Here is a 25,586-nt window from a genome sequence, read left to right as displayed (position 1 = left end):
ATTTAAAGCATTTTAAAGGACTTCAGGTGTAAAGAATTAGTTTATATTCCTTGGCTCATGACACATTTGTTTAACTGGTGCATTTATAGTTTTAATAATACAATAAGCACCACTTAACCCTCTGCATAACCCTATGGGCCCCTCCATTTCTTTTTCCTCTTTCCCTCACCTGAGGCAACTATTTACTGAATCCTATAGTCATCATTCCCTTGGTGTCTTTTAAATTATAGTTTTATTGCATCACATAATTTAAAACTGTATATGTTACATGCCCTGTCTTCTGAACATTTTTATTATGTGTCACTGAAGTTTTCTGATTACTGCATAATATTCCATTTTGTGAATATGGCATAATTTATCCATTCTCCTGTTGGTGGTATATGGGTTGTTTCCAGGGTGATACTCTTGTGCTGCTCGCTATTGTGAAGAATGCTGCTGTTTATGTGCACACCTCCTGGCACACATAGGCAAGAGTTTCTCTTGGGTTTCACTAGGAGTGGACTTGCTGGGTTGTAGAGTATGTTAATAGGATAAATGAATGTTCAGCTGATGAACTATTTGTTTTTCAGAGTTTCCCCCATCTTCCAAGGTTTAATAAGCTGCTTAGCCAGGCATTCCCTAGGCCTGTTATTCTCAACCTCCATTTACTGCTTTAGAACACTTTTATATCATTCTTGGAACTCATTTTGTGGGACCCATAGATAAGAATTCCTTTTCGATTTTCTCTAATTGAAAGTGCATATAAATAGAATGCTAATTTATATTGAACAACATTCTATAGAACACAGCAGTGATTCTCAAACTTCGTGTCAGAATTACGTGGAGGTTCTGCTAAAACACTGATTTTTCGGTCCTTCCACTAAAGCTTCTGAACTGTAGGTCTGGAGCAGAACTTGATAATTTGCATTTTTAACAAGTTCCCAGGTGATATTGATGCTGCTGGTCCCAGGGTCATACATTGAGAACTATAACCAATGATTGAATTTGGGCTAAATCATTGAAAAAAATGATGAGTAGATTTATTAATTATGTTTGGTTTCTTTGTTATTTCCAATGCCTTTAGTAGATGTTATTACTATTTCATTATTTGAGGAGTGAAATACCAATAAATAGTAATTTAAGAATTTGATTTGGACTTCTTAGCTGACATTAAACCTTAAAAGTTGATAGACTTCTAAAAAGTGACTCTTTTTTTCTTTTTTCTTAATAATCTTCTTCTAAGATTATGATTGCTGCTATTGCTGTGTGTACATTGGAAGAATTTGAAACTGATACACAGTTTCTAAATTGCCATGCTCTTGATTCATACCCTGAATCACCTTGCTCCTTCTCTGAGCTGTTACCAATCAAGATTAGATTGTAAGCCCTTCTAAATTGCAGCATGGCCAAAGTGTTGACTTGTCTATCATATTAAGACAGCAGCAAACCTTACACTAATATGTCCTTGGACTTGGACATTTGTTCGGCAGTCTCGACTGGGCTCCAACCTTGAATGAGTGATGATGCCTAATACCGAAATGGAGTACAAAGAATATGCTGACAAGCTTGCCAACCAAGAACTCAGTTGAGGTGGTGGGAGAGAAATTGTATTCCTGTTAGATCTGTGCTGTAGTAGAGTTCATATTAAGTGTTCTAGAAGCACAAAGAGAAGGGATGGCAGTGCAGGGAAAGCCTGGCAATATATTTGCTAGATTTTTCAAAAATTTTTTTGAATTGTTACGTACAGAATTTAATATTTTGTCTGCTTTTGTATAGTTCCCATTCTAGTTATTCAGTTGGCATAATTATCTGATTGTAATTTAGTTTCAGGTGAGGTGGTCAAGAAGAGAATACTTGTTCAGTTTGAAAAAGCAGCTTGAGGGGAGGAAGAGCATTAGGACAAATACCTAATGCATGCGGGGCTTAAAACCTAGATGACGGGTTGATAGATGCAGCAAACCACCATGGCACGTGTATACCTATGTAACAAACCTGCACGTTCTGCACATGTATCCCAGAACTTAAGAAAAAGCAGCTTGAATATTGTATACTCCCCCCTCTCCTGTACGAAAGATAGTAGGGTGTAATGTGAAATGTGCTAGACTACCAGGGTTTGAATTTTGGCTTTGTCAGGTTCTAGCTCTGTGTCCTAGGTCAAGAAAACTCCAGGCTTCAGTTTCCTTATCTGTAATGGGGGAAAGTATTTGGATCATTGTAAGATTGAATAAGTTCGTACACATAAAATGCTTAAAAGTGTTCCAAGTAAGTGCCGCGTGCTTAATAAATTATTGTTATTAAAATTAGGTAGAATCTCATTTGCTAAACATTGGGTTATAAAGACAATGTGTGCACATTGTTATAAAAATGTGAAGAAAAGGCAGGAAGTGATGGCTCACGCCTAATCCTAGCACTTTGGAGGCTGAGGTGGGCGGATCATGAGGTCAGGAATTTAAGACCAGTCTGGCCAACATGGTGAAATCCTGTCTCTACTAAAAATACAAAAATTAGCAGGTACGGTGGCATGTGCCTGTAGTCCCAGCTACTCGGGAGGTCGAGGCAGGAGAATAGCTCGAACCCAGGAGGCAGAGGTTGCAGTGAGCCAGATCACACCACCACACTCCAGCCTGGGTGACAGAGCGAGACTCCGTCTCAAAAAAAAAAAAAAAAAAGTGAAGAAAAAATAATTTTAATATACATAGCTGTAGTCAATTCCATATTGGGTCCCATGAGAAATGTAAAAATCAAAAGATAATAGAACTGGAAATTCTTTAAAGGTCATCTAGCTTGCCTTCATAATTTTACAGATGTGGAAACTGAAACTCAAAGAAATGACCGGTTCAAGGTTGCTCAGTACATAATAGAAATGTTGCTGAGAACCGTGGCCTCTGATGCTGCTCAGTCCAGTGCTCTCTCAGTACCCTGTGCAGCTTCCCTGAAGTGACAGCACCCTGGAAAACGAACAGTTTAATTGGCAGCCAACTCCAAAACAGATGAAAACATTAGCAATAAAAAGTCAGTGTGTAATGGAATATCAAATGGTATACATAGATTAAGTCCCTACTGTCTTTAACTTTGTGAGCTGCTCTCTTGAAGCGGAAATGCACCTTCTTAGTTATATTCATCGAAGGTTGAAAGATTAAGAGCATTTGTTTTTGAAGAGAGTGTTAATAGTTAAAATTTCCCTCTTTCCTCCTACCAAGGTTGGATTGTTCATTAAGCCAGGGGGAGAGTCCACGTTTGCCAGGTCTGCCAGTACTCCAAGGGCTTTGCCCTTGACGATACTTGGGGGAAAGTCTGGCCTCTGCATTTCTGTTTCCTGTCTTCCCGATGGGCCGGGTTCCCACAGACATTCCCACTGAAGTAAAGACTGCATTACCCTTGCTCATGGGTATGTGTGCATATGTAGAATAGGTGCTAGAAGTGTACTTGATTGGTGGTGGGATTGGTCTTAGTTGAGATTTCCACTCAAGGGCAGGGATTGAGCTAAGAGTGCTTTCACACATTATCTCATTTAATTGTGCTTGAATACTCTGCCGCTAAAAATTTTACAGAATAATACATGCTCCTAAAATATTCAAGCTGTATAAAGATATGCTGTGGAAGAGGTGAAAGCCCTGGCCTTCCACCCCTCCCTATACCCAATCATTCCATCCCCAGGAATGTCATTTGTAACAGTTTGTAACTTTTCCAGAACTTTCCCGTAAATATATAAAGGTAGTTTGATTTAACAAAAAATGGCGATCATACTGTTCTAATTAACCTGTAACTTCTTTTTTTGTGCTATACATGCAGATTTGCTTTAATCTTTAATAATCCCAGAATAGACTGGCTGTACCATATGCGTTGGTTTTTAATGGTTTGTCCATGATGGATATTAAGATTGTCTCTAGTTTTTGCCATTTCAAATAAAACTGCAATTCAACAATGTCCTCAATATATATTATGCTTGCTCTCTTATATGCTTAGAAGTATAATTGATTAGTGGGAAGATTTACACATTTCAAATATTTGTTAATTGTTGGAATTGCCCTCTAAAACAACAAACTACTGATCTCTGGTAAAGAGCTATTTCCCTTACATAATTGATTATCTTAAAAAACTCTAGGACATTTGTATAATTTTCTAACCAGTTTTTGCCTAACAGGGCTGCTTGCCGTTTTATTTTATGAATTTTTTATCACTCATGCCATTCTACCATTAGTTTTGGCGTTTGAGAATGGTGCCATTTATCCCCGTTTTCCTCTGCTTATCACCACAATTGCCTTTTAAAAACATAGATTTTTTCTTTGTATGAAAAAAACATTCATTTATAGAAAATTGGGAAGACAGTAAAGTAAAAATTACATTTTTGTGCATGAAAATTCATAAAGGAATGAAAGTCCTGCCCTTGCCTTTTCCCTATTTTTTAAGTTGGTTTTTCCTTGCAATTTTTTCTGTCCTTATAAAAACTTTAGTGTTTATAGAGCAGAATTTGTACCTGTACATATCTACTGACACTTGTTTTGTTTTGTTTTTTTCTAAGGACTAAATAAGCTCATGTTAGATATGGTTTTGTAACTTTTTTACATTACTTAACAAAATATCATGGAAGCCTTTCCAAGAGTAAAATAGCTAATAATAGCTAGCATTTATTGAGCACTTACTGTGTACCTATGACCCTTTTTTAAGCCCTCTACATGCATAACCTTATTTAATAAAATTATTAAAGAAATTTGATAAATTTACTATGTAACCACATAATTTTTTGAGGTAAACTGCTTTTACTCTCCTTTTGCAGATGAGGAAAGTGAGGCCCAGAGAAGATTTATGTTTAGGACCACTTAGTCTGTAAGTGTAGAAGCCGGGGTTTGGAACCAGATGGTTTGACTTCGGATTTTAACTCTTTTACTGTACTGTTTCTCATACTACAGCAATGATCAGTTCAAAGACATATAAGGAATTTAAAGAACAGCATGTAGCTCCTGGCTTTCTAAGCTGAGGATAGCTGTGTAATGGCAGATTTTGGCCAGGAGCTTCATTGAGATTATATCCTTCAACCCAGAGATACACATGAATTATTGTACCATAATTTGTGTGTTCACACTATTTTATGCAGTCTGAGCCCAACTGGGAGATAGATTGAGTTCTGTCTTTATTGGTTCTTAAAGGAGTGGTGGTAGGAGATGCTGCTTCTTGAGCCCCTCACCCACTGAAGCAACAATGTGTGATGGTTAAGAGAATGGGCTCTGCAGTCCAGTGTGGGGTTGGGGGTTGGAATCCTGCCTCTGCCACTTGCTAGCTCTGTGATCTTGGGCAAATTAACCTCTCTGCCACAATTTCCTTATCTGTAAAAGGGAAAAAATAACAAAGTTGTTGTGAGGATTGACTTAATTATATACGTAAAGCATTTAGAATAGCTCCTGGCACATGTGTTATTAAACCAGTATCCTATGTCCTAGTTATAGTGTACTTAGTTTTCCACCTCTTACTCCATTAAATACCCACAACCTTAACAAGCCGATTATCATCACCCTGTTTTACAGGTGAGGAAACCATCTTGGAGAGAGAGTCTTGGAAATAAATGTTTTCGTCAAGATATGACCCAGTCTGTTGACCCGGGCCTCTGAGGCTTGCATTGTTTGCACTGTACTTTGCAACTATAAATCCTCTATTGGCCACAGAACATCAGGAAGGCACATTATTAATATCAATTTTTGAGTTCGTACCATTCATGTATATTTAGATTTTTGAGGAAGAGTGTTTTTCTATGGAAAATATCTATGAAATTATACCACTCAGAAGAAATAATTTAGATTTTAAATTCGTAAAGAGTAGATTTTCTGAGAGGTTGGACTTAATGTTTCTGTACTGATGTACGCATCTGAACAATTTTCAGGTGCAGAGATATTTCTAATGGAATTCAAAGCTACAGTCTCCTTTATAACAAAATCATAGTTGAAAGTGATATTACAGTTTTAAATAATTGTAATATGTCTAGTTTTTAAGAGTCAATACTGATAACTAAATTCTTAAATTTTAGGACTGAATTTGTAAGATAGGACTAATGTTGCAAGACTTAGTTTTATCTTCTTAACCTAACAGTCTGGTAACTCTAACATTGTGAGATTTTAGCAAAGACTTTAGTTAGCTCTATTTGTGAAAAATTCTGTGCAATACTTAGAAGCCCAGATGGTGTTAAGTTACCATGTCCCTGTGTAATGGAAAGCTATTATTTTCTGTCAACTGCAATTGTTTTAGAATTCTGAGTAGGTAGGCATTTGCACCTTCTCAAGTTTGAATTTCAAGTGAGTTTGAAAAGAACACTTAAAAGTAGTGTACTTTGTGAGGGAAATCTTGTAATCAGGATACCGTGTTTCTGCGGAGCTCTCTTTCAGTTTGTGGCTGCAGAGATTTGGCGGTGAAGACGAAAAGACAAATGGGAATTGAGAGTAATTCTTTTCTCTAAAGGATTGACTCTTCTTTTGCTACTTTTCCATTGCTCTGTTCCTTTATCCACTTCTGCCTGCCAGAATGAACATGTTAATTGGTTACCAGTTTTTGAATATTCATTGATTATGCCATCCTTTAAGTTTAGTGGAGGGGATACAGAAATGTAAAATGTGTGGTACTGGAGAGTGTGGCTGGGAAAGATGAGACAAACCAAGTATGTGGAGGGCTTAGAGATTGAACTTGGTGGGCTGGAGTAGTTGGAGGAGGTTATGTGATGGGGACGGTGGTTGTGCACTGTTTTGTAAAAGCATTAGTTTTGAGATAGGTGCGAGAAGAAAGCACAGGTGGAGGCACAGAGGCTGAGTGAGTGTGCCGTACGTGGGACTCAGTTCATATTGTGAACATTTACCGAGCACCTGCTGTGTTTCAGGTACTGTTGGCTACAAAGACGCATACGTTCTCTGCCCTCTAGAAGTTCATAAACTAGTGGGGAAAGCATCTAACCGTAATAGTATGGAATGATTAATTGTAATACTGGTTGATATCATTGTTAAAAACCTGATCAGCGGCATTGGCATCATTTTTAGTTATGTTTCAGTAAATTATGGTGTAAGTTTTAGAAGGGACTCAGGAATTTCTCAATAAATTTATATATATTTAACATATATACTTAAAAACTTGTATGAGTTATTTATTGCTTCATAACAAATTACTCTGAAATTTAGCAGCTTAAACAGCCAGCTTACAACAGATGAATCAGGAATCTGAGCACAGCTTAGCTGGGTGCTGTGGCTCAGGGTGTCTCACTAGGCTGTCAAGGTGTTGGACAGGGCTGCAATGATCGCAAGGTTTGACTGAGGTAAAATCTAGTTCTAAACTCACCTGTATGGCTCTTGGCAGGCCTCAGGTCCTGTCAACCTCAGACATCAGTTCCTTGCCACACGGACCTCTCATAGAGTTGCTTACAACGTGATGGCTTGTTTTCCCCAGGAAGAGGTATCTAAGAGGGCAAGGAATAAAAAACAACCTCAGATGGAAGCCACAGCCTTTTTATAACCTAATTTTGGAAGCGAAATCCCTTCACTTCTGCTATATTCTATTTGTTGGAAGCTAGTTAGTAAATCTAGCCCATACTCAAGGAACAGAATAACCCAAGGGCGTGTCCATCAGGAGGCAGAAATAACTGAGAGCCATCTTTGAGACTGCTTACCCAAAGTTCTACAAGGTATTGTTGTGTATTGAGAACCTCTTCATCTTTGGGTTAGAAGGAAAAAGATAACTAGCCAAGGAACTTTTCTGATGGAAAAAAAACAGGTGTGATTAACCAGAACTACAAGATGTTTTTGCTAAAGGTCTGTAAAGTTAGTTTCAATGTTATGTTAATATTTACTCTACGATAGAGAAGTATAAACAAGAACAAAGCTATTGTTTTGTGGCCAAGCAGAGACCAATTTTATAGTTGTGCCTCAATTTAAGTAGTATATAAGTTCCAGTGAGAACTGTGTGCTCTGAATGGACTCATTTAAAGTGGATTATAAGAACACAGTCTTCTAAAGAAACAGTGGAAATCATTTTGATTATATTCTATTTTCAGTTCGATGTGCATGCATGATAGAGATTTACGTGTACAAAGTTGAAAGGTTGAATAGTGATAGAATGAAAAGAGCACAGAGTTGACCGGGCATGGTGGCTCACGCCTATGATCCCAGCACATTGGAAGGCCGAGGCGGGCAGATGACTTGAAGTCAGTAGTTCTAGACCAGCCTGGCCAACATGGTGAAACCTCCATCTCTACTAAAAATACAAAAATTAGCTAGGCACCCGCCTGTAATCCCAGCTACTCAGAAGGCTAAGGCAGGAGAATCGCTTGACTCTGGGAGGCAGAAGTAGCAGTGAGCTGAGATTGTGCCTCTGTACTCCAGCGTGGGTGACAGAGTGAGACTGTTTCAATAAAGGAAAAGAGCACAGAGTTTTGAAATCAGATTTGTTTCCTGGCTTCACAACCAATTAGAAATGCGACCTTGGGCCAACCTGTTGATCTCTCTGAGCCCTAGTTCCTATCTGTATAACAGAAAGCAAAAGAGAAAACATTTGGATATGAAGAATGATAAATTTAAGCTCTGCATGATTTTACCCAGAAAAGACCAGAGTTCCCTTTCTTATTTCATACCTAAAGTATATGGCATTGGTACTTTGCAACCCATAGCAACATATAGGGAAGACAGAGTACTTAAAAAGTACTTACTACTTCAAAAGTAGTAAGGTAACACTTTTACCAAAATTATTGTAAGATTTTCTATTACAGTATAAAGACATTGATTGGAATCTATGTTGAGAAGTACTTTGAACAAGGAAGTTTATTAGATGGCTATATACTTGTTTTGTACCACTAATGAACAAAACTGTATCTCCTATTTATGGATTACTTTATACATTTTTCTTAGTTTGATGTATTTCAAGATTGTTCTGTGACAATCTTAAATGAATGAAATGCCTTTTACAAGATATTTAAATTCTTTAATCTTCAAGTTTTGCTCATAAAATTCACTCATGAATTTGATCCATGTTGGAATTTGGGTAGCTGTATCTGAGACAGGTCTCAATTTAGAAGGTTTATTTTGCCAAGGTTAAGGACACATCTGTGACACAGCCTCAGAAGGACCTGACGACGTATGTCCAAGGTGGTTGGGGCACAGCTTGGTTTTATACATTTTAGGGAGACATGAGACATCCGTCAGTATGTGTAAGATGTACATTCATTGGTTCAGTCTGGAAAGGCCGGACAACTTGAAGTGGAACGGAAAAGGGGGCGGGGGCTTCTAGGACAGGTAGATGAGATGAAAGATTGCTTTCTTTTGGGTCTTTGATCAGCCTTTCACTGAATACACAGTTTGCATGTGAGAGGGAAGTAGAGGAATAGCCACTTATGCCTTAGTCTGATTCATTGAATCTACATTTTTATGTAAATAATAGGGCATAGGAATCTATCAGATGTGCATTTGTCTCAGGTAAGCAGAGGGAAAACTTTGAGTTCTGTCCTTTGTCCCGCACCTTGGAAAATAAGCTATCAATTTACACTGCAAGATTGAAATCCAACAGAACTGTTTTAGGGTGAAAATCTTGAGGCCCACAAGGTACTTTGGACAAATGTAGCTTTTTAATCTTTGTAGCTATTTTATTGAGGAGTAAAATGGGAGGCAGGTTTGCCTGATGCCGTTCCCAGCTTGACTTTTCCCTTTGGCTTAGTGATTTTGGGGTCCCAAGACGTATTTTCCTTTCATATACTCTAACAAATCATATTAGTAGAGAGAATTTCAGGTTACAGGTTACTTGAACTAAAACATGAATCACTACTTTTTTCTCCTAAAGTAACTATGGTAACAGTGCTAGAATAACTAAGTTTGCTCTTACTCCAATTCTGAGGAATAATCATGTCCACTATATAATGGCTTACTATTATTTGATTAATCTATATTATGAACGTACTTTCCTGCACTGACTTTGTAATGGAGTCCTTCTTGGTTGCATTTGACACTTTCAAATTGAAATGGGCTTGTGATGGTATTATATTTATGCAAAACAGATATGGTTCTGTTACCTTTTTTTTCTTTTGAAATTAACATTGACTTAGTTTAACATCTTCATAAAAAATGCTTTGCAACCTTCAGCAATGCAATTTTAGCTGTATTTGAGCTGAAATACAATAATATGCTTAAATTTACTGCTTAGTTTTAGGCTATGTATTGATAAAGAGTCGTAAGTCCCCTTGGAAAAACTGGTCGGGTAACTTTTCTTTTATCACAAGTCTCCTAGCATGTAATTGTTACATCATTGAAAAGAAGAGGATTCATGGAAACTTTTAGATTGTGTGAAATCATTACTGTTAGTTAAGTTTTTTGTTTCATAGGTCTTCAAAATGGGGTTTTGGTTTTCGTTGCAAACATTTTGCAAAGTTTGTATCAGTAGGGCAAGGAACAATTCACTGTCTAGCCTGTAGGCACAGGAGAGCTAAATTCACAGAGAAAGAGTAACTGACTTAATTTACAATTTTAAAGAATGGGTATATAATAGACACATTTTGGTGTTCTTTCTGTATGAGGAGAAAAGACTCTTAAAGCACTATTGTCTTACAGATACCTTAACAAGAACACAGAGAAATTGGAAAGGTGCCTATTACTGTTTTCTTCTGACCTTGTTTCTTCCCCCAACCAGTTGATTATGAAATTAGCTCACTGCGTACTGCGTCTTTATAAAGATATCTGTCTCTACATCGTTCAATAATTTGTGTTCAACCTTTATTAAGAGCAGTGGTGCATTTTGTTACAGGTTTTAGAAGCCTGTCGTTTATACCAAATAGCCCTGTGTCTAGATGATGATGATGATGATGATGATTAATATTAGCTTATGTGTGTCTTCTGTGCCAAGCAGTGTGCTAAATACTTTATGACTTTTCTCTTGGGAAACTTAGGAGGTATTCTTCATTGTTATGGTAATTTACCTGTGAAGAAACTATGGCTCAGAGAGGTTAAGGAATTTACCCAAAGCTGAGTTATATTAGAGTAGAAGGGTTTATTGTCCCTTGGATTCTGTTTTACTTATAGTGATTATCTGAGAAAGCCAAAAGTAAAATCAGTGTCTTTCTTAGTTGGTACAGACTCAGTCTTTATCCTTCTCATCCTGTTGCTAACACCCATTTAAGGACAGTAGGAAGAACAAAATAGTTCAAGGTGCCCTTCCTTACCAAGCACACGAGTAGAAAAGTGGCAAAAGACCATTGCCAGACTGAATTACTTCCTGTGTTATATGTGTGTGTGTAACATCATAACATGTAGTAGACACATAACATCATCTGTCTCAGTATACATTGTATGCTGCTCTACAATTTAGAAATCATCCTTGATTTCTTTTTTGCCCACATTTCAATCCATCTTTGAGTCCTGAAGGTTCTGTCTCCAAAACACATCCCTAATTCATCTGCCTGTTTCTGCTTCCACTGTTAAAACTGTAGTTTAACACTGGTTGTCTTGCCTGAACTATTGTAGTAGCCTCCTGATTTCTTCCAGCTTTTACAATTGCCTACCTATAGTCTACTCACAGAGTAGCCACAGTAATCTTTCTTAAAGCATAAAAGAGAACATGTTACTTTCCTATCTACAAGAAACACATCAATAGATTTTCATTGCAGTTCAGAGGAAATCCGACGTCCTACGCTGTAGCCTTGCTTACTGTGCTTCAAATATACTGGCCTTCTCTCTGTTTTTCATCCATAACACGTTAATATCCATCTTACGTGTTTGTATCTGCTGTTTCCTTTACCTGGACTGCTCTGGTCATTGATTTTCTTGTGGCTGACTCTGTATCATTTAGGTTTCACTTCAGATGTCACCGTTTCAGTGGAGGTTCTCTCACTGATCCAGATGCTCCCTACCTTAATACTCTCTTGTATTACCATGTTTTATTTTCTTTTAGTTATCACTCTGTTAAGTTGTTGTTCACTTGTTTGGTGTTTATTTCTACCTCCTTCAGAATATGAACTTCACCTCTTGAGAGCATATGGCCTCCCCTGTGCCTAGAAAAATGTAGTAGCACATAGTAGGAGCTCAATTAGTATTTATTGGAAAAATGTAAATTTCTTTTTTCTTTTTGAGATAGAGTCTCACTCTGTCGCCCAGGCTGGAGTGCAGTGGCACGATCTCAGCTCAATGCAACCTCTGCCTCCCAGGTTCAAGGGGTTCTTCTGCCTCAGCCTCTTGAGTAGCTGGGATTACAGATGCCCGCCACTACACTGGCTAATTTTTGTATTTTTAGTAGAGATGGGGGTTTCACCACGTGGGTCAGAGTGGTCTCAAACTCCTAACCTCAAGTGATCTACTCGCCTCAGCCGCCCAAAGTGCTGTGATTACAGGTGTGAGCCACTGCAGCCGGCCTGAATTTTCATTTAACGCTATATTTTGAATATTTTACCACAGTCTTAAATATTCAGAACAATGGTTGTGAGCTCTTGATCCACAGTCCAGATTTGGCCTAAAGACACATTTTACTTGGCTTATTACATAGTGCTGTTGTTTGAGGTATAACTAACTTACAGTCAAGTGCACAGATCTTAAAAAGTGTACAACTCGATGAACTGAACGTGTGTATACCGGTGTAACCACATCTCAGATCAAGATGTAGAAAGTCTTGGCACCCCAGAAGCCTCACTCATTTCCCTCTCTAGGCACTCCTCTTTCCCACAGGATAACTTAATACATAGAGGTTTTTTTAAAATTAGCTACTAACATTTTAAAATTGGGAGACTTCACATAAAAATCCGGAGTTCCAGTATCTCATAAAAACATCTAAGATCAACACAACTGCTTTCCCCTTGACCACAATTTATTGTAGCCAAGAAGCAGCTGTCCACAGTATTGACATGTGTTCCCCAGGTTGCATACAGTCTTCACCCTTCCTCCTCTTCCCTCTGACCTTGAAATCAATTGCCAGTTGCCACTTACAGTTTCGTTTGAATTGCTTTTCTTATGATGGAGAAATATTTATCTCTTCCATTGTCTCTATAAAAAAGTGAAAACATAAATGGAAACAGAAAGGGTGTCTTATACTTAGTCCATACCATTTGTAGTTTTGGCTGTTTGTTTGTTAGCCATCTAATTCTACACAACAGTTACGTTTAAATGCTGTATAAATATATTGGTTTTTTTAGCCATTCTATGGAAACATAAGCACGTGTGATTTTTGTTTTTTTGATATTGTGAATAACAAATTTTAGATTAATCTTTGTACACATCATTTTATTAGGATAATATTTTAGAAGTAGATTTTCTGGATCAAAATATATTTTCATTTTTAAGACTTGATACATATTGTCAGCTTTCTTGGTAGTAGTATAAATCGCTATAATCTGGAGAGAGTATATGGAAGTGTTCATTTCTCTACATCTTTGCCAACACTGGGAATTGTAATTTACAAGTTTTGCCAATATAGTTGGTAAAAACAAAAAAAAAATGGAAATGCTGGCCAAGAAGTTTTTCATCTTCTCATCTACATAAGTAATTGTATTTTATTTTAAAGGATATAATATGGAAATATTACTTAGTACAATACTATACCTTAGATGTATGTTGAGTCAAATCATGTACCATGTATCTTGTGTATAAAGTAATATGAATACCTCAGTAGAACTTGGGAAGCCTTTAACCTTGATCCTTACATATTATTTATATTTCTGTGTATATACACACACACCATGTTCTGTCTCTGTGCATGGGAATAAATATTGCAAAATCCTTTGTTTTGAAGCACATACAACTAATTCTTAAGCATTGGGTTTATATTGGCTTTCATATTTTAAATTAGATGCTATTATTCTATAATCTGCTTTTTAAGGAGATGCCTACATAGAAGAGTGACAGCAGCTGGACTGAATGTTTAACTGCTGAACTAGTTCCTCAGGTATCCTGGCTCTAGAGATTGCTATGGGAGATTGGATGACTGTTACAGATCGAGGTCTGTCTTCAGGTAACTAAGTCTAAATAATTGTAAACTAAAGCAGAAACTGTAAAGGTGAATTTTTCAATGAAAATATAAAATAATTACTGCAGATGTTGAAGATGTGACTAAAGAGAGATAAATGGTTATAAAATACTTATTTTCATGCCTGCTGAGAACACCACTTTATTTGTATCTTTTTGGAAAAAAAAATATATAGTTTTCATAAAAAAGAGGCTTTGCCCTAATTTGAAAATACCTTAAAATATATATGTATATAGTATAATTATATCTATGTTTATGTGTATATATGTAATTCAAGTCTTTAGTAATGGAGATTATGCTAGCTTTACATACGTTTTTCTAAATTATTTATATAAGTGCCTTTTATTCTTTCAGAAAGCAAAACTATCTCTCAATATACCTCAGAAATAAAGATGTCTCCATCAAGTTTATACTCACAGCAAGTGCTATGTTCTTCAATACCTTTATCAAAAAATGTGCACAGTTTTTTCAGTGCCTTCTGCACAGAGGATAATATTGAACAGAGTATTTCATATCTTGATCAGGTAACATGTTTTTGTAAAAAACAGTAGCATAAATCATGTTATATAATAGAATGTATCAAAGTTACGAGAAAAACATTTGTCAAACACAAGTTTTTTGTTTATATAGTGCCCCTGAGACTTAGATTTTCAGAGAACCTTGGTGATTATCTCATCTAGAGATAGCAAGTCTAACTTTTTTATCTGGAGCAGGCTGGCCTCCTCATTGTCCCAGGGGCTCCTCCACTGAGAGTCTAGCCATCACTTTATGGATGCAGAAACCCAAGTGCCTTGCTCCATGTCACAGATTTATAGCAGAGGCTAAAAGAGCCCCGTCCTTTTATCTCTTTGTCCTTTGGGATATTGACCATTTTCTTAACTATTTCAAGATAGTTTTCTATTTTTCTCAGAAAAGATTTCTATCTTTTGATTTTTTTTAAACTAAGTTGTCCAGTAACCAACCCTTTAAAATAATTCACATATATTTTTAATTTTTAATTGAAAAAACTTATATATATTTGTCATGTACAACATGATGTTTCAGAATACACATTGTGAAATGGCGCAGTGCGCATACCTCAGATACTTATATCATTTTTTTTGTGGTAGAATTTACTCTCAGCAATTTCGGGAATATAGTACGTAGTTATTAGCTGAGGTCACCGTGTCATGCAATAGATCTATTGAACTTACTCTTCCTGTCTAACTGAAAGTTAGATATCCTCTGACCTGTATCTCCTCAACTGTAACCAACTTTAAGAAAACATTTTCTCCTACCAGGAATTGACTACTTTTGGTTTTCCTTCATTATATGAAGAATCCAAAGGTAAAGAGACAAAGAGAGAGTTAAATATAGTGGCTGTTTTAAATTGTATGAATGAGCTGCTTGTGCTTCAGCGGAAGAACCTTCTAGCTCAGGAAAATGTAGAGACACAGAATTTGAAGCTGGGAAGTGATATGGACCATCTACAGAGCTGCTACTCAAAACTTAAGGTAGAAATTGCGTATCTGTATTTTGATGCCATAATTATATAATTGAATACTATAAATTTTTACTGACTTTATTAAATATTTCAGGGTTTTCTTAAGCTTTAGGGTTTTCTTTTTAAACAGGTAAATAAAGGTCAACTTATAATTTGCACACATCTGCTTCCTAATACCTACAGTATATTGATGGCATTAATTTTTTGAGCTGTTTAATGACTTGCTGAATCTGTAAAAAGTTAGGAAATATTCTGTGCTCTGGGAAAATAAAATAACGATTCTGTCATCCAATCTTGGTTAAGAAAGTATATGCTTCATTTAAAAGTCTTATTGTAAGAGGCTGCACAAGTTAATTCCAAGAAAAATATTATTGAGGCATCTATGATGCCACATGAGCTAAGGCTCAATAGTTAAAGCAGACTAGATAACTTCTCTTAGAAGCCTTGGGTCTCTGGAAAAGACTATAGAAAAATCCTTAGTAAACTTGCTTTTCTCTTAAAAAAGAAAGGAAGTATTTTTCACAGGACCATTGAACCTACTAACTTTAAAATGTAGAATATTTGATACTGGTTTCTGTTTTGATTTCTTTCTTTTTCTTCCTTTTATGTTTTCATTTGTATTTTTAAAATGTTTATCCAGGGAGAAGGGAACAACAAGGTGTTCAAAATCATGGTGTGGTCGGGACTTATAGTTGTATATTATTAAGGATGTAATATAAATCAAGTCAAATTTTTTCATAAATATACTATTCTATATTGGGTTTTGTTATTTGTGAAAATCAAAGCCTTTGCATTTGTATACTGTCAGATGATCAGCTTCCTTTTAGTTTTTCATCTGTTGGTCCATGCCCCTTTACTTTTCCTTGTTTTTCTTTGTGTACATCCTCCCCCACTGCACGCTGTCTAAGAAAACAATCAAAAAACCCACTCAGGATCTTGAATCTTTGAGCTCTGTGAGGGAATAATAGGACCTCTCTATAGAATATTTAAAAATCCCGTAGCAGGAAATGTGCCGTGATGATGTGGCATAGAGTTGGCCTACATGGGAACACTAGAAACACTTGGGGATTGGTTTAGAGACATCTTTGCTCTTTACGAGCACCTGTGCCTACCAGCCTGTCATTGATAATGCTGTCTTATGTTGTCTTCTTGGTTCATACACAATGATAAAAGTGTTTTCTCGCAGTAATGTTTTTAGGCTTTCGTACATCCTATATTCCTAAGGGGTAGAGATGATCCAGCTATGTCTCTTGGGGAAACTGTGGTAGATTGGAAAGGGTAGTTGGTGCCCCCCAGGCTTGTGAAAAGGTTGTGAGTTATGGATGCTACTTTAATCCAGATCAGAGAGACCTATGGAAGGTCTTATTAAGGATTGGGCTGATCCAGAGGTTGTAACCCTTGGCCATGTGTCTTATAAGTAGCTAGTAAATCATTATGATATGTTGGTGATCTGAGGCTATTGAGCCTTTCCTTCAAGGAGTGGTCCCATTTATTAGGACTACCCAGAGCAGAGACTGTTTCTTCAGGATGTCTTCTAATATGGGATTTGATCTAGGCCAGAATCTTGTTATTTTGAGTCAACTGTGGACAGAAATGTGTATTCAGTGGGGAAAGTTGCTAATCTATCTGGAAAAGTTTCTAGATCTAGCATATGATTAATTCAACTTGTTGAACAAAAATGTATTGCGTACGTGCTAGGCACTGAGTTTCAAAGCTGAGTGAAACCCCAGTCTTAGTTCACGAGGAGATTGCAGTCCAGGGAAAGGAGACATGTTGAAACATAACTGTTTGCTTCATTAATTGTTCTTGGGGTAGGAAGCAAGGGAAGGCTTCACGGAGAGGTAACACCTGATCTGAGATTGGAAGAATGAGTAGAAATTTGCTAGTGTTTGGAAATGTCATTCTAGGCAGAGTATATGACTTGTATAAATGTGTAGCAGCATGAGATCACTGCACTTTAGAGGAACCACAAATATCTCTGTTGGGGCTGCAATGGGTATGTGATGGGTATGAAGAGTGATATGAGGTAAGACTGGAGCCTTGTCTCCAGATGGTATAAAAGGAATTGTACGAAAACAGTGAAGCACTGAGGAGTTGTAAACAGGAGGAAGATAATGTGTAAATATTCTGGCAGTGGGGTGGAGAAATTATAGGGGAATTGCAGACTTGTATTTGGGATGGAGTTAGGGGGCTCAGAAAGCCCTAGTGATAAGGATGCCTGTTAGTGACCCTTTGCTGAGGTCTTGGACTTGAACTAAGGTAGTGCTAATGGGGATAGTAAGATTGAGATCTGATGAACACTTAGGAAGTAGAATGGGTAGGATTTTATGAAAAATTGAATTTGGAGAATAGGAGTCATGAATTCAAGACCCCATTCAGGTCTCTGCCTTGAGTTACTGAGGATGGTGATGTGGTTCACTAAGAAAGGAAGGAGGGGTGCATGCGGATGTTCAGGGGTGATGCTGAGTTCAGGTAAAGTGTTGATCATCACGCGGAGCGAATTTCTGATTTGATGTATATGCTACATATCACCTGGCCTAGTGCCTGTAAGTTATATCATGCCAACTAATCTGTCCTAGCAGTAATAGTAAGTTTTACACATTCAAAAAAAGGGTGCCAAAAATTGACAACCTTAGTTATCCAGGTTATACTCCTACATTTTCTGTATCTTCTTGAGATCTGTTCTTACAGAAATTGTGCAAGTTATTATTTATGGTCGGTTATGACATAACTTGATTGGCTTTTGAATTTTATAAAAATATTAGTACAATTTAAAAAATATTCCGTATGGGTGGCCTCATGCAGAAGTTGGCACAGTTCCTCAGGAAATGCAGTAAGTTGAAAAGGAGCATCTTGTCTCATACTAATTCTGGATTTGCTGCCATTCCTCTCTGGGAAGTACCTTCAGAGACTTTACCACCTGCAGGGAGAAGTGGTGTCACACAGAAGTCCCATTTCTGTGACTCGACGTGTTGCCACTTTGCTTGGTCACCCATCTTTTTCTTCAGACGTAGCTACAAATCACTTTTGCTTCTTTTTCAAAGCCAAGTACACTCTCGAAGGATGATGACATTGCTGTACTTGAGGAGATCTTAAAAAATGTGGTATAGAAGTGTTAAAAAGTATTAAAAATAAACTTTAAAAATATTCAGGGGCAGCATCATGGGAGTGATGCTCTTTCCAGGGATCCATTTTGAAGCACTTTTTTATATGTGTACAAAATTTGATATGTAAATTAAAATTTGATGTGTAAATTTAAATGTTATAATTTTATAGTGTGCTTTGTAATAATTCCTTTAAATAAACATTTCACGTGCCACTAACATTTGATTTTGACTAATAAACAGTAGGATGTGTAACTTCTTGTTACTGATCTTTTAAGGATTCAGTTATTCTAAATCCTTTGTTAATTTTAATCAGAATTGCATGTAAATGTTTTAGGAACAACTGGAAACTTCCAGGAGGGAAATGATTGGGCTTCAGGAAAGAGATAGACAGTTACAATGTAAGAACAGGAATTTGCATCAGCTACTAAAGAATGAGAAAGATGAGGTGAGTTGTCAGTTACTGCTGATGAAGTTTAAGTGAATTTTTGTTTTCTTTGTAGTATGAGATGACCATAAGAGCCACTTTACTTGAAAAAAGAAAGAACGATTTATTCATCTTTCCCCGAATTGGTATGGTAGACCTTTGTGTATAGTATTTAACTGGAAGGTCAGGAACCCTCTCCACCACAGCCCCCGCCACCAGTGGATCCATTTGGCTTAGATATTAGTTCATAGCTGGTAACAGCCAGTGTCCTGGACTGCCCTTCCTGGACTCATGTTCACTGTCACTTTTTCTGAGGCACAAGAGTGCTTTAAATGCAGATCTTTTATTCTCTGCTGTACCTGTACGTGATAGCTGAGGTGCCCCTTCTTGCATGCACTGTCTTAAATACTGACATTGTTCATCTAGTCAAGCAGTTTCTTCATTAAATGGGCACAGAAGCAGTTCACATTAAAAATCTAATTTCTAACACAAAAGATACAATTCTAATTTCTGCTTTAGTGGTTACTTAGCAGAATTCTAATTTCTACTTTAGTGGTTACTTGGACCTATAGCACGAATGCATTTCAAAATATTCTTTTTTCATTTTTGTAGGAAGAAACCATTATGTTTTTATTGCTCTAAAGTATGACCTCTGACCATTTAATAACTATAAAAATATAATAGTTTCAGTGTTTTATGTTGTTTGAACTATAATTAAAGACTTCTGAGGAGTGTATTTCTTTAAAGAACCCTGGAGTGGTTTAGATAGATTTGTTTTACCATATTTGTTTATTTAGTAGTATATTTAATAAGTAGGTAATTAGTATTTAAACTGTAAGGTTGCTTATACATGTTTCCTTGAGTTCACAGACAATTCTGACTAGATCTGTTGATTACATTTAAACGGTTTGAATACAGTTCATCTTCAGTAGGGATTAAGTTAATCATGTTAATCCCTAGCAGGGATTGGGAATGGCTTTATAAAAGAATAGGACATACTCTATCAGGGGCTGCCTGAGAAACTGTAATTGATCTGAACTTTGAACAGCAGTGTCTGGCACGTAATACATACTCAGCAAATATTTGGACTGGATTATTCTGCTGTTTGGACTTACTCTTATTTGAGAATTGTTTTTAATTAGAAAAATGAGCCTGCTTACCTGCTGCCATGTGCCACAGGCTTAATTCACTTTGTCACAGATTAACAAAAAGTATAAGTGATTTTTAAGTCAGTAATACAAGGAGTTCACTTAAAATGATCAGATGAATTCAGTTTATCTCAGATGAAGCTTTAATCATTTTAATACTTCCATAAGAATATCTGGTTTTTAAATGTTCAGAGTCTATATGTAAGGTAAAAGGTACAGGAGATAATTCAGAAAATTAGCACTTCTAGAAATTTCAGAATTAAGCTTTATATGATTCATATAATATTTTAAAAAGTGGTTTCTACTGGTTACAAATAAGGAAGAATCATCCTAGGATTTTAAAACCTATATGGGGAGATGAATTTTAGGATTTTTCTCTTTTGAATTTGTGAATTGTAACTGGGCTTATAATAGCAAATGCCTTTTTCAGGTACAAAAATTACAAAATATCATTGCAAGTCGAGCTACTCAGTATAATCATGATATGAAGAGAAAAGAGCGTGAATATAATAAACTGAAGGAACGTCTACATCAACTTGTTATGAACAAGAAAGATAAGAAAATAGGTAAACAGCTGGCAGCTGGCAAAGATCAGCTAAGGGAATAAATCAGCTAATACTATGCTTAGAAATAATTGTAAAAGGATTGAACACAGTAACTCGTGAAATGTTATTTTCATGCTTTATACAATTGCTTTTCGGTGGTGGTGGTTTATATAAAAAATTTAGACAGCTGGTTAGTGGAAAATAAGTCATTTTGCCTTGCTTTATTTAATTACATGTGTTTTTTAACATGACCAGTGTAGAATTAATCCATAGAGAAAAACTAAGCCAGAGGACATTCTAATTTTCCATATCAAAGAACTGATAATATTAAAAATCAGGGTCAGTTTCTGAGTGTCAAAATAGAGTAAACCTCATAAAATTTATCATCAGACCAAATCGTTCATGTCAGTTTGAGTTCCTTTAAATAAGTTTAGCTGTGCATTTTTGGAGAAACTAGTCAAAAGGATGGACTTTGAAAGTTAGGCATGTGTGTGTGTCTAAAGTATACTTTTTTGCTAATAGTAGGCTTTTTCAAAACATTAAACCATTTCATCCAAATATGTGGATAATTTCAAGTAGATAGTGTAAATTAAAAAGCAAAGAAATATGAAAGTAGATCTTTACAATACAGTTTTGCTGGCCTGGTATAAATACGAGACACAAGAAGTGTGTATTTATTTATTGAAGAGTGGTTTCCAAGTGACCATAGGTAGTCCTCTAACATACATTATACCATGACACCCCTAAACTGTCTTACCTTAGATTTGAAAAACACGATGAGCATACGTTTCAGGCTGTCATGTGGTACACTCTGCCTGCTGTCAGCAAGCAGTTTAGTGTTGACTACATCGCTGTCATTCTACAGCAGAGCTGTTGGAGGTAGCCGAATACTTTATTTTTTAAATTATTGAAAAATAGAAATGAAGATTCAGTAGTATGCAATTAAGATTGGAAAGCTTTAGGTATCCTGAGTTAATCTTACTCATTTGGAGAATCATTGGTTTTTAAGGTTAGTTAGCCTCTTGTTCATTCATGAAGGAAAAACAATTAAAAAGCAGGATGAAATGCTGAAAGTATTGTTTTAAATTTATTTTATTTTATTATTATTATTATTATTTTTTGAGACGGAGTCTTGCTCTGTCGCCCAGGCTGGAGTGCAGTGGCGTGATCTCAGCTCACTACAAGCTCCGCACCCCGGGTTCACGCCATTCTCCTGCCTCAGCCTCCAGTAGCTGGGACTACAGGCGCCCGCCACCGCGCCTGGCTAATTTTTTCTGTTTTTAGTAGAGATGGGTTTCACCTTGGTCTCGATCTCTTGACCTCGTGATCCACCTGCCTCGGCCTCCCAAAGTGCTGGAATTACAGGCGTGAGCCACCGCGCCCAGCCGAAATGCTGAAAGTATAAAATGTAACACGGAGAAGTTTATTAAGGATTTAGTTCTGGAAATAGAGCTCTTCCATTATAGGGGCCTAACTGTTTCCTGGTCCAATCAGAAGTGACAGTTTCATAATGATTTTATTAACTCTAAGATTACAATAATTTACTCTTATTTCCTTCTTATGCCAAATGTTTCCATGTCCACCTGCGGCAGAAGATATTACTACTACCAGGGGCTTTGACTCCTTTGATGAAGTTGAAGATGTTAATGTTAACGGGGCATGGCAAAGTTTTTCTGTATAGATGCATATAGTAAACATTTTCAGTTTTATGGGATCTACAACTTAATTGTTGCACCTACTTATCTCTGCCATTATAACAGGAAAAGTAGCCATAGGCAGTATGTAAACAAGTAGATGTGGCTGTGTTCCCATAAAGCTTTATTTACAAAATCAGGCAGCCAGCCTGTGGGCGATTATCAGCCGACCCTGATAATGAAATTAATAATGATAAAGTAACATTTATTATGTACTTACCGTGCGCCAGATACTGTGTTCACTCTACAGTGTTGGGTGCTTTAACAGTTATTTCTTTGTCTTCACAACTCTTTGGTAGATACTTTTGTTATTCCCAGTGTCCAAGAAGAAACAGGCTTAGCAGTTAAATAATGTGCCGAGATCTCATTGCTTCCAAGTGTAGAACTAGAAACTCGAAAATTAGGCTGTTTAAGCCTAAATCCTAACCTATATACCAGGTTCACTTTCACCATTTATGTGTATAGAGTGCATTAGAGTTTTAGACGCTTAAGCATGTATGGTAAGAATTAATTTTCTGTGTTCATGTTTGTAGCTATGGACATTTTGAATTATGTTGGGAGAGCTGATGGAAAAAGAGGCTCCTGGAGGACTGGTAAAACTGAAGCCAGGTAAAGTCCAGTTTAAATTGATAAATGTAATCAGACTTCCTTCTATCCTGCATTTTCATACTGACAGTTTCTTTCTCAGGAATGAAGATGAAATGTATAAAATTCTCTTGAATGATTATGAATATCGTCAGAAACAAATCCTAATGGAAAATGCCGAACTTAAGAAGGTTCTTCAACAGATGAAAAAGGAAATGATTTCCCTTCTTTCTCCCCAAAAGAAGAAACCTAGAGAAAGAGTAGATGATAGTACAGGAACTGTAAGTGGCTCTTTCCTCTCTAATATAGTCTTCAGATTGCTAATAAGAATAATTAAAACATGTGATAGGCATTCCCAATGGGGACACTATTGGTATTTTGAATAGGACACTCACTGCTATGCTACTTTCAGTTACCGTGACAACCAAAAAGCCTGTTCCTATATGTTTTCAGACATTCCCTGAAAAATGCTGCAGATGATTTTTCAGGAAATTAATACATGTCAAGCACTGTAAGAAGTGCTTTATGAGCATTGTCTCATTTTATAATATTCCTTGTAACATATGAGAATATTTCGTATAATTTGATGATTTAGATACTATAAATATCCCCATTTTATAGATAAGGAAACTAAGGCATAATACTTAGTAGCCCAGTATCACACGTGAGAGTGCTAGGGTTTGAATCCAAGTTTGCCTTGCTCCAAAGCTCACGATCATAACCACTATGTCAAATATCCTTTCAGTTGTTTTAGTATTAAGTACTCTACTTTTCACAGAGTGAAACTTTCGTTAACTTTGGGAACCAAATAATCAGTTCATAAATTTATTGAGTGTTCTTTATGTTCTAGTCTCTGGAAAGGAAAGGCTAAAAAGATTTTGACTTTTTCCCTCAAGAAGCTCTTTTTGGGAGAGACAGATGTGGAGACGTGATTATTACATTATTAGGTGCTGTAATAAGGTGGTGCAGTGTGCAGAACAGTTATGGCAATCAAGGCATCACAGAGAAAGTGACATTTTCACTGCTTCTTAGAAAATAAGTATTTTTGAGGTTAAAAAAAAACAAACAAACATAGAGAAAGCATTCCAGAGAACGGGAGTAATACATGCAGAGGTCTGAAAAAAAAAAAATAACATAATGGTGAAAAGTTCATTTTACTTAATTGCTTTACATATAAGTTAAAATCTTAGGTTTCAGCAAGTTCACATTAGTAATTAAAATCTGAAAATAATGTTGATGGAAAATGCTAGTTAACAAACAGCAAGGTACCAGAACTTACTTTTTAAACCTGTATTTGAGGATTATTTATTTTGTGGTATCACGCATCAGTCCAGCTGATAAACCCATCCCAGCACTTACCTTTTCTTTTTTATTCCTTAACGTTTTTTTAAAAAAATATTACTTGAATATATATATATATATATATATATATATATATATATATATTTTTTTTTAAGAGACAAAGTCTTGCTCTGTCACCAGGCTGGAGTGCGGTGGCACAATCTTGGCTCACTGCAAGCTCTGCCTCCCGGGTTCAAGTGATTCCCCTGCATCAGCCTCCCGAGTAGCTGGGACTACAGGCACCCGCCACCACGCCTGGCTAATTTGTGTGTGCGTGCGTGTGTGTGTGTGTGTATGTGTTAGTAGAGACGGGGTTTCACCATATTGGCCAGGATGGTCTCAATCTCCTGACCTCGTGATCCGCCCTCCTCGGCCTCCTAAAGTCCTAGGATTACAGGCGTGAGCCACCACGCCAGGCCTTTTTGAGACGGAGTTTTGCTCTTGTTGCCCAGGCTGGAGTGCAGTGGCACCATCTGAGCTCACTGCAATCTCCACCTCCCGGGTTCAAGTGATTCTCCTGCCGCAGCCTCCGGAGTAGCTGGGATTACAGGCATGCACCACCACACCCAGCCAATTTTGTATTTTTAGTAGAGATGGGATTTCTCCATGTTGGTCAGGTTGGTCTTGAGTTCCCAAATATCTTTTACATTCTCCATTTTGAGGCCTGCTTGACCTCTTATATGTAGTTAACCTTTTTATCTCAAACTCTGTCACTTCTAATCAGTTCTTAACATTCACTAATACTTCTTAAAGGTTAGCATAGTGTCCGTTACTCCTGCAGCGTCTTCAGTTTTTGGTCCAACCTTAACGTCTCATCACCAGATTTCAGTCAGCAAAAGTATGTGGCAAATCAGGGAGATCTTTCTCCAGTGATTAAACCTTCCTCACCCCCATTACTCAGCCAGTGGGTAGTATCCTGTATAATTCTTCATAATTCAGATGTTTAAGTGGACTAACAACGATCTCTTGAATATATTTTCTAGTTTTAAAAGATCCATTTTTCTAGCTCCCTTTTCTCTTTCATTTTTGTAGGGAAAGATTTTTGAAGCATTATAGCAAGAGAAATAAGATGTAATGTTGGAATGCCTAGGTAGCATCCAGGTTTCATTTTTTATTTGACCTACTTACTTGTAGCTAAAACATATACCAAAAATTCAGGTAAAATGAGTTTGTTGTTTGGTTTTTTGGTTTTTTAGAGGCAGGGTCTTGTTGCCCAGGCTGGTCTTGAACTCCTGGGCTTAAACAGTCATCCCACTTTGGCCTTAACAAAGTATTGGGATTACAGGTGTGAGCCACTGTGCCCAGCCAAATTTTTTATTTT

The 25,586-nt window shown here is 36.8% G+C and overlaps 2 protein-coding genes across 8 annotated transcripts in view; both read left to right on the top strand.

Moving 5' to 3' along the window:
• Positions 1–25,586, top strand: part of GNG5 (G protein subunit gamma 5) — a 547,759-nt gene that overhangs the window by 358,159 nt on the left and 164,014 nt on the right. The gene's annotated exons all lie outside the window — the stretch shown is intronic.
• SSX2IP (SSX family member 2 interacting protein) overlaps positions 1–25,586 on the top strand; it is a 48,228-nt gene that overhangs the window by 5,575 nt on the left and 17,067 nt on the right. For 6 of the 7 annotated variants that reach the window (XR_007729171.1, XR_007729170.1, XM_050805792.1 and 3 more), the window contains exons 2-8: positions 13,792–13,923; positions 14,293–14,462; positions 15,219–15,431; positions 18,863–18,973; positions 20,531–20,666; positions 22,873–22,948; positions 23,028–23,205. Coding sequence is in view for 5 of the 7 variants with exons in the window: in XM_050805792.1 (XP_050661749.1) it covers positions 13,881–13,923; positions 14,293–14,462; positions 15,219–15,431; positions 18,863–18,973; positions 20,531–20,666; positions 22,873–22,948; positions 23,028–23,205 (927 nt within the window). In the remaining 2 variants the exon portion in view is untranslated. Of the gene's footprint in view, positions 1–1,131; positions 3,368–13,791; positions 13,924–14,292; positions 14,463–15,218; positions 15,432–18,862; positions 18,974–20,530; positions 20,667–22,872; positions 22,949–23,027; positions 23,206–25,586 lie in introns of those variants that run through there. The other variant, XM_050805798.1, reaches the window with a different exon arrangement.

The sequence above is a fragment of the Macaca thibetana genome, chromosome 1 (assembly GCF_024542745.1).
Source record: "Macaca thibetana thibetana isolate TM-01 chromosome 1, ASM2454274v1, whole genome shotgun sequence".
Lineage (NCBI taxonomy): Eukaryota > Metazoa > Chordata > Mammalia > Primates > Cercopithecidae > Macaca > Macaca thibetana.
The sequence above is the reverse complement of the archived record's forward strand: the minus strand, read 5'-3'. Positions and strand labels throughout refer to the sequence as shown.